We start from the raw sequence: 13,418 nt of genomic DNA, 5'->3' as shown, positions 1-13,418 counted from the left end.
TATTCCGTCCATCATCTGTTCTTTTTACTCTCACGATAAGATATTACACCAAGAATCTAAGCGATTTATCAGAAGGATGATGGTGTGACCTTGTAATATAAGGAACAAAATACCCCCTGCCGTATCTTATAAGGATATTGCAAGTCACCTCAGTTTCATAACATTGTAAAGGAACTCTGCCCTAGACCACATTCCTCTCTATAGGCACAAACTCCTTGCTGACTTGTAATATTCGTATAATTTACGGCAGAGGCTACTTTATCCCGTATGTTATTAATATTTTGTAGAATAGTGTTTGGACTAATCTCATCTAAGCTCAAAAAGGATACCATTCTTCGTCCTACTTGTATGTTGGGGCTCTTGGTTTTTTGTTTAAATTTGCATCACATACATGCTAATACATAAAGAACAGTAAATGGCATTTTGAAAGGGCACTTGAGTCTGGCTGGTTTACGTTGCATACAGAGAGAAGTGGACAACATTGCTTTCCTACAGACTAGAACACTGAGAAAGATCCAAGGCTGACAGAAGTTATTTCTATTCCTGCCTTGAATGTTTCCACACACCAGTGCTCATGAGGGTTGCGGTACAAATTTATTAGAATTAAAAATGCAATTGGAACATTCTTAGGATTTCCTTTCCCCTTATGAACATTCTTTTAAATATATTATCATTTCAACATCACATAACAGAGCTTGCTAAAGTAAGCGTCTTCCTGTCCTCCACCCTCTCAGCTACTATGTACACATAATACAGAGAGGGTCTGTCAAGTTTTACTTTGGAATGTTCACAGCGTCCGAGTTATAGATTGTAACAGACAGTACTCTCTGGAGTCTGGAAGATGACTGCAGGGGCTTCAGTGATAGGACTGGAGAAGGGGGAAGCAGAGATCATGGACTCGAAGTTCACTTTTGCAGGAGCAGCTACTATTGGTTGTTTCCCATATGCACAATGAGTGCTGGCTAGGATGACAATTGTCGTGATTGTAGGAGAAGGGGGTTGTTGCTCTGTCATCAGGCTGAAAGGCAGTCCCAGCATCAAGCTCTACAGGCCTATCCACACTTTACAGTCTACCACTCACCCATCCTACCTTAACATACAACCAGCCCTCTCTCTGCCCTACTATAGGGTCAGCAGGAAGCACAACAATGTAATCCCAAAATACGCCATCTGGCTCCTTGTTCTGTATATGTATATGGCCAGCAGTACATCACACTCCAACCTCAACTTGGGACAGTATCATCAGCTTCCCTTATCCATTCCTGTCTTCCAGACATGCTGGGATTCTCTCTTGAGTGCTGTCCTTACTTTAGGATTCCCCTATAGATGTGCCTGCTCATGGTCTCAGTCACCCTTTGGCTGTGGTGAAGCCACCCAGTGGCCCTCCTGCAAACCCAGTGATCTCGCTGAATGTTCATTGATTTCGGTCCTTGTGGATTACTGAGTAGAGAGCTGGTTGTGCAACGTAACTCCAGAGGAGATCCGTACACTAAAAGAATGTTATGCCACCTGTCCAAGGAGCAGTGCTCCACAATCCCTATGGGGTAGTGCAGAGTACTTACAATTTATGTACTGCACTAAGTTAATGTGCTGGAAGGGTGATGGAGCATTTGCGGTGCCCATGCTGCTGCCAAACTGTGCAATGGTTGTATAGAGTTGCATGCGTGGGCAGGCGGATGGGCCCAGGACACTGCAGGCTGCCAAGGCCCCTCACCAAAGTGCTGGTGGTCCTCTGCTGTTGATTCCTTGAAGTTGCACAGCATTTTGAAATATGAGTGGATTGTATGTAGATTTGTTGCCATCATAATAATAACCACTCTATATTATTTTCATTTATTTTCATCTTTAGGGATCCAAATTCTTTATCAACATTTTCTGCTTTTGAAAAAGGAATTGAGTGGGCTATGGCAGGTACATATACCCAGGAAGATGTTGTTGAAGCCAAACTTTCTGAATTTTCTGCTGTTGATTCTCCAATAGCTCCTTCAGATAAAGGTATGTGTTCCCTTTTTTTTCTTTGATTTACCACTTACCCGGACCATATACAAAAATGTTTAGAAAATGACTTGCACTGGTCCAGTTGAAGAGGAAGTTTACTGTAGCTCAAGTTGAGTTTTAGATTTCAGATCTATGAAGTCGATGAGCACTTTTTTTTCTTAGACTATCAAGTGTTTAGCTTTGTCAAAATTATGGTTGATATGTATGTGTGAATATTTTTTTATTTATCCAACCAAAGTATTTGACAGCAAGTGATACCTAACAATCTATCCCTTCAAATGGGGATGTAAGTATATTGAATACCACCATAATGGTCAAATTCTGTAAACTGGGTTGTTGTAATTTTCACCTGGGCATTTTGCAGTTCAACATCATGGGGTTCTTAACTGGTGCTACTTTATTATTTTCATAAGAAAAATAATTTTTATTGTATAAATGTACTTAAAAGGAAGACACCTAATTAATACAAATGTCTTAAGTGTAAGCTTAAGTGATTAACAGTACCATTCATGTACCTTTTTCAAAGAAATAAATAAAAAATAGTGTTGTTTAGTTAGCTAGACTGCAGCATACATCTGACACTACTCATTTATGGAACCGGCAGCACCAGTGTCCAGTCATGCACTGAAATGACAGTTACTTCTTTTCATTTTGACATAACCACAGGATACCAATTTATAAGTGATACTATCTTGATGTTACTGCCAAGGTGAGTGTGTGTTGTTAATGACCAGAAGGAAGAATCCCTTGGCAGAGAGCAATGATTAAAAATAAGTAAACTTCCCTTCTCTTCCAGGGATCCTCATCAACATAAGCATTGAGCAGTCCCACCCACGTGCGGGGACCGTGGAGCACTTCTTAAGAATTCTATATAGTTTTATTTTTACAGTATATACATCAGTACAATTCATGTTAATAAAAGAAAGCTGACCTTAAGAAGCCTTCCCCAAACCTTTATTTAAAAGAAAAAGGAAAGGGAATATCAGACATTGTTAACCAGTAGGCTGCCATAAAAAGATTAAACACAAAACTGTCACTGTGCCTTTAAGAACCTCACAGCACCCCCTGTATCCCATCATGGCCCACAGATGACAGGTCAGTTCGTTTTTCCAGCTCCTAGTGTTAGGATCCTGGAGCACTGATCTCTCCTTTTTTTGGCGAGATTTGTAAAAAATAAAAATAAAAAATAATTTTTTTAAAAATAAATTCTAAAACATTTTTCAAACTAGCTTACCTGATAATAGCCAGTACCTACGGTACCGACAACCTTTTTTCTGACAAAAATATTGTTAATTTCACAGACGGATCCTCATTCAGTCTGTATCATCTGTCTGCCTGAGTCCCACCGTCCTGACACCTGTCCTCACTGTCCAGGCATACACTTGAAGACAGGGAGAAGATCAGACTTAATGGCCTTTCAGGAGGGAGGATCAGGTGGATCAACAAGAGGCCTTGGAGAATACCAGTCTTTCTCCTAAAAGCACTCCTCTTCTCCCAAAGACACCCACCGAGGCAGATCCCACGAAAAACACCAGACAATATGGTCCGTGTCTTGGTCGAGAGGTATGACGTAGAGGAAAATACGGTTATGTTCGCCTACGACGTAGAAGACGCTGTCAAAAGTGGGGTCGGCCCATCACTCGATGTTGGAACACAGTCGACGATCGACGTAGTGTTTCAAAGCCTGCAAGCAGACACCATCAGTTGACGCTATGACACTCCACGACATCAAAGAATCCATCGCAGTCAAGGTCGACGGCCAGTTGGCACTAGTCACTCTTCAGAGTCTCATGGCACAACGTCAACACATGCATCGTATTGAGACATCCTTTGCCTTCTAAAAGACATACATGAACATCGAAGCCACAGTAGACGTCTGAAAAAACCCTCGAAATGTTGAAGGAGAAGCAATTATCAACATCAAGAGACAAATGTGGACACATTTCCATGCTATGGAAAGGCCTCAGTTGACTTGAACAGAGGTCCAAAGTGTCTCTGTCGACTTGGTGGAATCTAGACCTCAGTCACCTGCTAGATCCAGGTCGCAGTCACCAGTCATTGTCTCTCCAAGGTGGTTAGAAAGTCTGCGAGCGCGACCTGTGCCTCCAACATCCGACTCTGAGTGTTCTCAATCATACTCTCGAGCCAGAGACCACAGCCTTCACCTCGGAGATCGAGGAGCCTTGTCTATCACCGTTCCAGGTCTAGAGCAACTTCTAGAATCAAGTCCAGGTCCAAAAGATCTCATACTGCATCATCCAGGCACAGAAGATCATCACCGTCTTGGTCCACAACATCTCGTTCCGCGGTGTGTGATTATTCTCCTACTCTCTCGAATACACCTCTAGCAAGAGTATCACCAGTGGATTACCTCTTAACCTTCAAAGATGTCCTGATTAGAGGTGCTACAAAATGTAATCTGGACATTCCACCCTCTACAAGGACATCATATGTGTTTTTTGGGACATTAAATCACGGAACAGCCTCACGACCTCTCTTCCTACTGCTGTCTGGACTTCTAGAATCTGCATGCAGGTTTGTTTAACTCCAGCACCTCTAAGATCCTCCCTACCTCCGAGCCTTAAGAAATATAAGGCTCCTGATCAGGACTCTCTGTTCCTAAGAGCTGATCCTCCTCCGGATTCTGTCATAGTGGTGGCCACACAGAGATCTCACTCCGCAGCTTCTTCCTCCTCTTTGTGCCACCTGGCAGAGAGTAATCTGATCAATGCCCTGGGAAAAAAGATGTGTGGAACATCGGCATCTTATATGAGGGCTGCTAGTGCCTCTGCTCTGCTTGTAAGATACAATAGATCCCTGTGGGATTCACTAGTCGGATTCACTAGTCAGATTCACAGCGAAAGTGCTAAGGAGGGTAGGCTGGATTTCCAGGAAATACTCAACGATGGGGACCTGGTTTCAAATCAAATCATAAGCGCAGCTGTGGGTGCGTCAGATCTAGCAGTGCATGGTTATGCACATGGCATCTGTGGAAGATGATCATCCTGGCTGAGTCTTGCTGGTTTTAAGCCAGAGGCTTAACACCGTATTATAAACCTCCCATTGTCTGGTAACACCCTGTTCGGCATCCATGCAGACAAGGTGTCCAAATGAAAACCGAATTGGACACGCTCCAGGCTGTAGGCCTAGAAACGAAAAAGGAATTCTGAAGAAGATACAGGCAGTATGACAAATCGTATCTCCAGCAGAGAGTTCAAGACCCTCACTGGCAACATCAACAACAGCAGGCATCTAGAGGAAGAAGTTTGCAACAGGAGCTTGCAGCGGCAGTAAAGCCTCCTGCAAAACAATGTGTCGTCACATCCCTTGTAGGAAGCTGGCTGTATATATGGTGCACTAAAAAGAACACCACCATGCAGATAATCCAATGGATCTCCAATTGGTTTGCAGAGGTAAAAGTAGATAGGACTAATGCTCTATTTTGTGCCAGTGTGGGTGAGCGGTTAGGTTTATCAGAGGGCAGTGCTAAGCATTTGCTGTACTCAGAGAGGCAATAAATGAGACACACACTCAAGTAATAAATCAGAGACCAATTTAGGAAAAAAAACATTATTTTTATATATGTTTCAAACCCAAGAACTTTTTAATCAGGTAAGCAGACTTTTAAGCATGAATACTTTGAAGTTTCAGAAGTCAACAGAGTTATCTCAGTGTTATCCTAAGGAGGAAAACAATATCCAGCAAACACAGGGTTAACAGCGACTTACGGGGCCAAGCTCAGGGAACAAAGATAAGTACTGGGCACTGATCAGAATCCCACCAACAGTTCACAGCAGGCAGCACTGGAGCAGCCAGGTTGAGTAAGGCGTTAGGTGCCCAATGGTTTTCTATGGTAGTTTGGTCCTCATGAAGACAGGCTACAGGGTCTGGCTACGAACCCAGTCGGGGACAGTAAACAGGTAGGTAGTAGACTTGGGGTCCTCGGGCGTAGGTGTACCTTTGGTCCTTTTCACTAGGGCGAAGGATGCAGGAGTGTCCTTGGGTATTGTGTTCACTCATCTGGGAGCACTCGCGGTCAGGGGTCCTGTATGTTGAGGCTGCAGGCGTTGTCTGGGAGTCTGGCAGGAGTGGACCAAGGGTGGACTCTAGCTCTTAGAAGCTGGGGGACGTCGTTGGCACCAGTGACCTACCTCAGATGGGGTATGGGGAAGTGGGTGCACTGGTTGCTAGAGGTTTCTGGTTTACTCTCCCCACAAGGCTGCGGAAGAGGGACCTGAGTGCAGATGCTGCAGGTGTCTCTGGTGAGTCCTAGAGGGGTGAGACCACGCTGGATCAGTCTCTGGGCAGCTGGGGAACTGCCTTGGCACTGTTGGTTGACTTCACCTCTGGTCGTGGATGTCAAGTGCAGCGGTCACTTTAGGTGTCGGATCTTTGGGGTTCCAGCAGCTGCAGAGTCTTTTCCTTGAAATCTTTGTAGCATAGCAGGTCTGCTGCTCACAGGAGACTTGAGTCTTTGTGGAAGGCAGGACAAGTTGGCTTCTTGGGCAGAGTCTTTTGAGGTCAGCCGGTAGGCCGGCATGGTCTGCTGCTTCTAGGTTTCCTCTTCTGTGGATGCAGCTCCTCTTTGCCCTCGTCCTTTTGGGTCGTCCGGATCTGAGTTCTAGGACCATGGGTGCCACCTAAATACTCAATTTTGGGGCGTTACTGGGGGTGCCAGGCGGTAGCCAATGGACTGGCAATCTTTAGGGTGACCACACCCTTCTTATGATCATTTTCGCTTGAAAGTGGGCATCACCCTAGTGACCTAACTCCTTCCAAGCACGATTGAGGAATTTAAAAAGTAGTATCACTTCAGTTCATCCACCTTAGGGGTGGGACTGACATTGATCATTGGGCACACCCCCTAATCTACCTAATTTTCACACCTGTACTGCTGCCAAAAGTGGGGTGGGGACAGGAAGGGACGGTCATCTCCACCATCTGTAGAGACCTGGGTCACATTATAAAAGCGGCTAGGCCTTTGAAGTTCCCCTTCATGGAATGTCCATCCTGTCTGGGTGAGGTGGTAACACCTCCGTCCTGTACAGGCTTTTGCCTCAGGCCATAGGGAGCGCTGGCTCTCACTTTTGGGGGGGTGGGGCAGTATCAAGTCACTGGTGGCTTAGCTGGTCAGGACCAGTTAGTCAGCACACTAGTAGCCAGCCAGTAGCCTTTCAGGGGGCACCTCTAAGGTTCCCTCTGTGTGCATTTATTAATGCATCCATCACCGGATTCAGACAAAAAATGGGGGCTAACCTTGCCAAAAAAGTTGCTTTCCTACATAGACCTCCCCCAAAAACAAATGGAGGATGAAACTAACCTCCCGCTGGAGAGTTTTCAGCTTCGAAGTGGAAGAACCGGAAAGGCTTTCTGGATTGGCATGGTCAGTCCCAGGTCTGTGTTCCACTCTGAAGTCCACTCCCTGTAGAGAGATGGACCACCTCTCCTTTTATGTGCATCAGCCATCTGAGAGGCTTGTGGTCAGTTTGAAGTAGGAAGTGAGAGCCAAAGCAGTATGGTCTCAACTTCTTCAGGGACCAAACCACAGCAAAGGCCTCCCTCTCAATGGTGCTCCAACACTTTTCTCGCGGAAGCAACCTCCTGCTGATAAAAGCAACAGGTTGGTCATGGCCTTCATCATTGGTTTTGGACAGGACTGCTCCTAACCCATGTTCAGAGACATCTGTCTGCACAATGAAGTACTTTGAGTAGTCTGGAGCTTTGGGACCTGATGGCTGAGCACATTGCCTCTTTCAGGGTGTCAAAGCCCTTTTGACAACTAACCATCCAGTTTACTTTTCTGGGAATCTTCTTGGAGGTGAGTTCTGTGAGGGTGGTCACAATGGACCCATATCCCTTCACAAACCTCTTGTAATATCCAGTCAAGCCAAGGAACGCCCTGACTTGAGTCTGGGTGATATGAGTTTCCCAGTCCAGAATTGTCTGGGTCTTGGGCTGTAAGGGTTGTACTTGGCCTCCACCTACAAGGTGGCCCAAGTATACAACAGTGCCCTGTCCTGTCTGGCATTTGGATACCTTAATAGTGAGGCCTGCAGGATGCATTGCCTGCAAAACCTTCTCCAGGGGGACCAGGTGATCCTGCTGGTGGAGCTAAAGTCAGCAATATCATCTAGATATGCGGCACTTAAGGCCTCCAGTCCAGCAAGGACTTGATTCACCAACCTTTGAAAGGTGACCGGGGCATTCTTTTAACCAAAGGGCATAACAATGAACTGATAATGCCCATCAGGTGTGGAGAATGCTGTCTTTTCTTTTGTTCCTGGTGCCATACGAATTTTCCAGCATTCTGCAGTCAAGTCAAAGGTACTAAGAAACTTTGCTGCACCTATTTATTCTATTAGGTCATCAGCCCTGGGTATGGGGTGAGCATCTGTCTTCGTGACAGAGTTGACACCTCTGCAGTCCACCCATAATCTCATTTCTTTCTATCCACTCTGGAGATGTGGCTTGAGGACTAAGGCAACTGTGCTAGCCCAGGGTCTGTCTGAGGGTTCAATAACCCCTAAATTCAGCATCTTGCTGACTATAACTTTCATGCTTTCATGCTTAACGTGGTCAGACTGCCCATATATCGTAGATTTGACTGGCAAACTTTCTGCAGTGTCCACTTCATGGGTACACCAGTGTGTTTGTCCAGGGGTTATGGAGAATTGCTTTTCATACTGCTGCAGTACCTGCCTGCAGTCAGCCTGCTGTTGTTTGGTGAGGGTGTCAGATTAGACAACGCCATCAACTGACTCATCTTTAGGACTGTAAGAGAGGAGGTCAGGGAGAGATTTACTCTCTGCTTCCTGCTCCTCATCAGTAACCTACAGCATGGTTACATCAGCCTTGTCAGAAAAGCTTTAGGCGGTTAACGCTGATAAGCCTTTTAGGTGTCCTGCTAGTGCCCAGGTGTACCAAGTAGGTGACCTCACTTTTCAAGGATTGGGTAAGGACCACTCACCCTGTCCTGAAGTGCCCTTGGAGCCACAAGTTCCAGAACCCACTCCATCTGCTCTGGTTTAAACTCTACCACTGTAGCTTTTTTGTCATACCACTGCTTCTTGAGCTGTTGGCTGGCCTCAAGGTTTTTGGATACTTTTTACATGTACTCTGCCATCCTAGAATGTAGGCCTAGTATATAGTCCACCACATCTTGCTTAAGTGGTGGAGAGGTCTCGCACATCCTTTCTTTACAAGAGCAAGTGGTCTCCTAACAGGATGGCCAAACAGAAGTTCAAAGGGGGGAAACCCTACTCCCTTCTGAGTTGAAAAAAGCAGGCATGGCAAAAGGACTTCCCATCTGTTGTTAAGCTTTTCAGGGAGTCCTATGATCATGCCTTTCAATGTCTTATTGAATCTTTCAACAAGCCCATTGGATTGAGGGTGGGTAGGTGTTGTGAACTTGAAATCACCCCACACTCATTCCACTTATGTTTTAGGTAAGCTGACATGAAGTTGGCACCTCTGTCAGAAACCACCTCCTTAGGAAACCCTACCCTGGTAAAGATACCAATGAGGGCTTTGGCAACTGCAGGTGCTGTAGTAGACCTAAGGTGAATTGCTTCAGGATACCTAGTAGCATGATGCGCTACTACCAGTATATATTGGTTTCCTGAGGCTGTGGGTGGATTAAGTGGACCCACTATGTCCACACCAACCCTTTCAAAGGGAACCTCAACCACTGGTAGTGGAATTAAGGGGTCATTTGGATGGCCACCTTCCTTACCACTGGCTTGGCAGGTGACACAGGAGCTGCAAAACTCGTTCACCTTTTGAGACATGTTGGGCCAATAGAAATGGCTGACTAGCCTATTCCAAGTTTATCTGGCCCGATGTCCAGCTACGGGGGTGTCATGGGCTAGTCTGAGGATGAATTCCCTGGACTTTTGAGGCACTACCATTTGCCCAGTTGCACCAGGTTTGCGGTCTCTAGCCTCAGTGTACAAGAATAGACCCTATGGGAGTCACTGACATCTCTCTTCTCCTGTGCAGCAGCTTGTTGTCGCTGGTCTTTAAAAGTAGGACAGGTTCTCTGTCCTTGGCACAGTTGTTCCCTAGAGGTTCCCCCCTGGGCCTAGGATCTCTACCTGGTAAGGGTCATGTTCTTTGGGCTCAGTTTCCCCTGGGGTGGATAAGTACTCTTTCTGGGAAGAGGGGTCCTGAGCTTTTTGCTGTTCAGAAGCTGGTCCCCTAGTCTTCTTGCCTCTCCTCTTAAAAAGGTAGGCCATTATTCCAGGCTCCAACACCTCATTTTTACCCTGTTCTCGGCTCGGTGATCTGGTTTTCACACACACCACCTCTTGGATTCCCAGCATGGGTTTTGAGATCTACCTCAGCCCATGCGGAGGACTCTAGGGCATTTCCTAGCATACATTTAACTGGGATTCCGGAAGAGACCACTACTTGTTCCATTCCAGTAACCCCTCCCCATTCTAAGATCACCATAGCCATGGGATGGACCGTAGTTACATTGTCAGCATTGGTAAGCTGGATATGTTTGTCCAGCCAAGTACTGTCCTGGGTCAACCAGTTTTTCTGTCACTGTGGTGACATTGGCACCTGTATCCCTCAGGGCTTCTACTCTAATCCCATTAATCAAGAGATGCTGTCTGTATTTGTTCATGTTAGGGGGCCAGACAGCAAGAGTGGCAACATATGTCCCATCTCGGAGACTAAAATAGCTTTGGTGTGAACTCTGATTTGCTCTGGGCACATTGTAGATCCCACTTGGAGACTAAAGTCTTCCCCATCTGAGGGGAAATCATCATCATCCTCCTCCTCAGCAGGGTGTTCCTTTGTGTACTCTGCCAAGAGCTCCTGGAGCTTGGTCTTGTTACAGTTGGAACCAGTTTTTATATTTCTGAGTCTGCAGAGAGACCTTAGCTCTCCCATCTTGAGATGGAGGTAAGGGGTCAGATCACGGTCCATAACCCTGTCCTCTGAGCTGCTCATTTTGTGACTAAGATTGGGGATTTCTTATAGGAACTAACACTACTAGTTACTTTACCCCTAACTATAGTAGCTTTTTAAACTTAAAAAAATGCTAAAAGAGACTTAACCAAGGTCCTAGTAGGATTTCTTAAAAAACAAAAACAAAAAATGGAAAAATTGTCAGTTCAAATATTAGTTGAATCTAAAAGCAATTTTGGACATTGGCTGTTTAGTCCCGCAAATGCAAAGTCTTAGACCCCACCGCTGATCCACCAGGGTAGGAAGATGGCTGTGTATATACTATACCAAATTAAGGTATAGTATGCACAGAGTCCATTGGATCCCCAGAGGCTTTACAGAGGCTAAAGTAGATAATACTAATTCTCTCTTTTGTGGTAGTTTGGTCGAGCAGTTAGGCTTATCAGAGGGTAGTGCTAAGCATTTGTTGTACACACACAGTCCAAAAATAAGTGACTAACTCCAGGCCAATGTTTATGTATCAAAAAATATACTTTGATACTTTTTCTAGAATAAAAAAGAATCCTTGTTGCATGTAAGTAAACTTTCAAGAATCTATCCCTTTCAAGAATCAAATGAACTTTGTTTGGAATTCACAGATAAAACAGTTTTCAGATAAGTAATACTTTTCAATTTCAAAATTTTATAGAAATCAATCAATCCTAAGAGAGGAAAAGTAAATGACAGTTTACAGGTAAGTACTAAACTTACGATCCCAGTCTTCGGGAGTTTAGGTGTCCACAGGGCAAAGTTTAGGAAGACACCAAGAGTGCACCAGTAGGAACACGGGCCAGCCGAGTGCAGAGGGCAAAATTGATGCCGGGTGCCCAATGGAATCTATGGAGATTAGGACACTTAGGGGGGAAAAAAAAACAGCTTGCAGGTAAGTACCCTCGACTTCAGGGCACAGACCTTGGGGGTTTAGATCAGCACCTGGTAAGCCATAGGTCAGCACCAAACACACAACCCCATCGGCACGGGGGTGGCAGGGTGCAAGCACAGCATCAGGCCCCCAATGCTTTTCAATGGAGGAACCCTGGGGGGTCACAAAGAGGCTGCAGGCTTGGTCCAGGGAGTCAAATGAAGAACAGCAACAGCTGGACAGGTAAGTAGAGAGCCCACTGGATGCTGCTGGACCATCTGATGGGTTTCCTAAGGCTGTGGGCTGCGGGTTCAAGGGTACCTTTAGGCATCGGGAAATCTTCACCGGAGCCGGTCGCGGTCAGGGGTGGTCCTCTGGATTTAGGCTGCAGGTGTTGTCATGTTGGTCTGGAGGAGTCAACCCCTGGTGCACTCGAGGTTGGAATCACCTGGGGACCTTCTCTGGGCCAATGGGCCACCTGGACTCGGGCCGTGGGTGTTTGGTGCAGAGTGGACAGTACTCACAGATCCAGGAGGGTTTGTAGTACTTCTTGGAGGTTTCTTTGTGGACTGGGCCACTGTCCTCCGGAGAGCTTGGTCCTTGGGTAGGCAGGCAGTCCACTGGGGGTTTGTAGAGGTTGCTGGTCCTGCAGGATATGTTGCCTTTTTGTAGTAGGAGTTTTGAAGCGGCAGACAGGCCGGTAGGGCTTGGGCCAAGTCAGTTGTTGTTTGGAGTTGCCTCTGCTGGAGCGGCTTTTCAATCCTTCTTTCAGTTCGCCAGAAATCTGAAGAGCAAGGTTCAGGGGTGCCCCTAAATACTAGGTTTGGCGCGTAACAGAGGTCAGAGAGCATTAGCCAATGGCTACTGACCCTGAGGTTGGCTACACCTTTCCTGTGCCCACTCCCTTTGGGGAGGACGGCACATACCTAATCCTATTGGCTATTACCCTCAAAACAAGATGGAGGGTTCTGCCAGGAGGAGTTCACCTCAACTCTGGGCACCCTAGGGGTGGTCCCAGCTGGGGCTGACACTTCTTCTAGTGTTTACTAATTTTCCTGCCGGACCTGCCGCCAAAAGTGGGACTTTGTCCAGGGAGCGGGCATCCCCACTAATTGGAGTGTCCTGGGGCAGCAGAACAAAAGGTAGGAGCCTTTGTGGCTCACCGTCATGTGTTGCTGTTCCTGCAGGGGGGAGGTGTGAAGCACCTCTGCCCAGAGCAGGCTTTGTCCTGGACTCCTGAGAGTACAAAGGCTCTCACCTTAAGGGGTCAGAAACACTTCTGGTGTGGCAGGCTGCTATAGACCCGTCACCCACAAACTTGACAGTTGGGGGAATTTCAGGGGGCATCTCTAAGATGCCTTCAGTGTGGGTTTATTGAACTGAGAAGATTGATACCAAACTTTGTAGCATTCAGTAAAGCCATCATGTAGCAGTGGAGTTTGTAATGATATACTCCCAGCCCATATTCTCATCATGGCTACACTGCACTTACAGGGTCTGAGGATGGACTTAGACACCGTAGGTGCATATTTCTCATGCAGCTATCCCCTCATCTGTGGTATGATGCACCCTGCCACATGGCTCTAACCCCTGCTAGAGGGGT

The 13,418-nt window shown here is 46.3% G+C and overlaps 1 protein-coding gene across 4 annotated transcripts in view; it reads left to right on the top strand.

The window, feature by feature from the left end:
* Positions 1-13,418, top strand: part of PITRM1 (pitrilysin metallopeptidase 1) — a 392,977-nt gene that overhangs the window by 350,609 nt on the left and 28,950 nt on the right. For all 4 annotated transcript variants that reach the window (XM_069211204.1, XM_069211202.1, XM_069211206.1 and 1 more), the window contains one exon: positions 1,850-1,995. In XM_069211204.1, coding sequence (XP_069067305.1) covers positions 1,850-1,995 — 146 coding nt within the window. The remainder of the gene's footprint in view (positions 1-1,849; positions 1,996-13,418) is intronic.

The sequence above is a fragment of the Pleurodeles waltl genome, chromosome 10 (genome assembly GCF_031143425.1).
Source record: "Pleurodeles waltl isolate 20211129_DDA chromosome 10, aPleWal1.hap1.20221129, whole genome shotgun sequence".
NCBI classification, from domain to species: Eukaryota; Metazoa; Chordata; class Amphibia; order Caudata; family Salamandridae; genus Pleurodeles; species Pleurodeles waltl.
The sequence above is the reverse complement of the archived record's forward strand: the minus strand, read 5'-3'. Positions and strand labels throughout refer to the sequence as shown.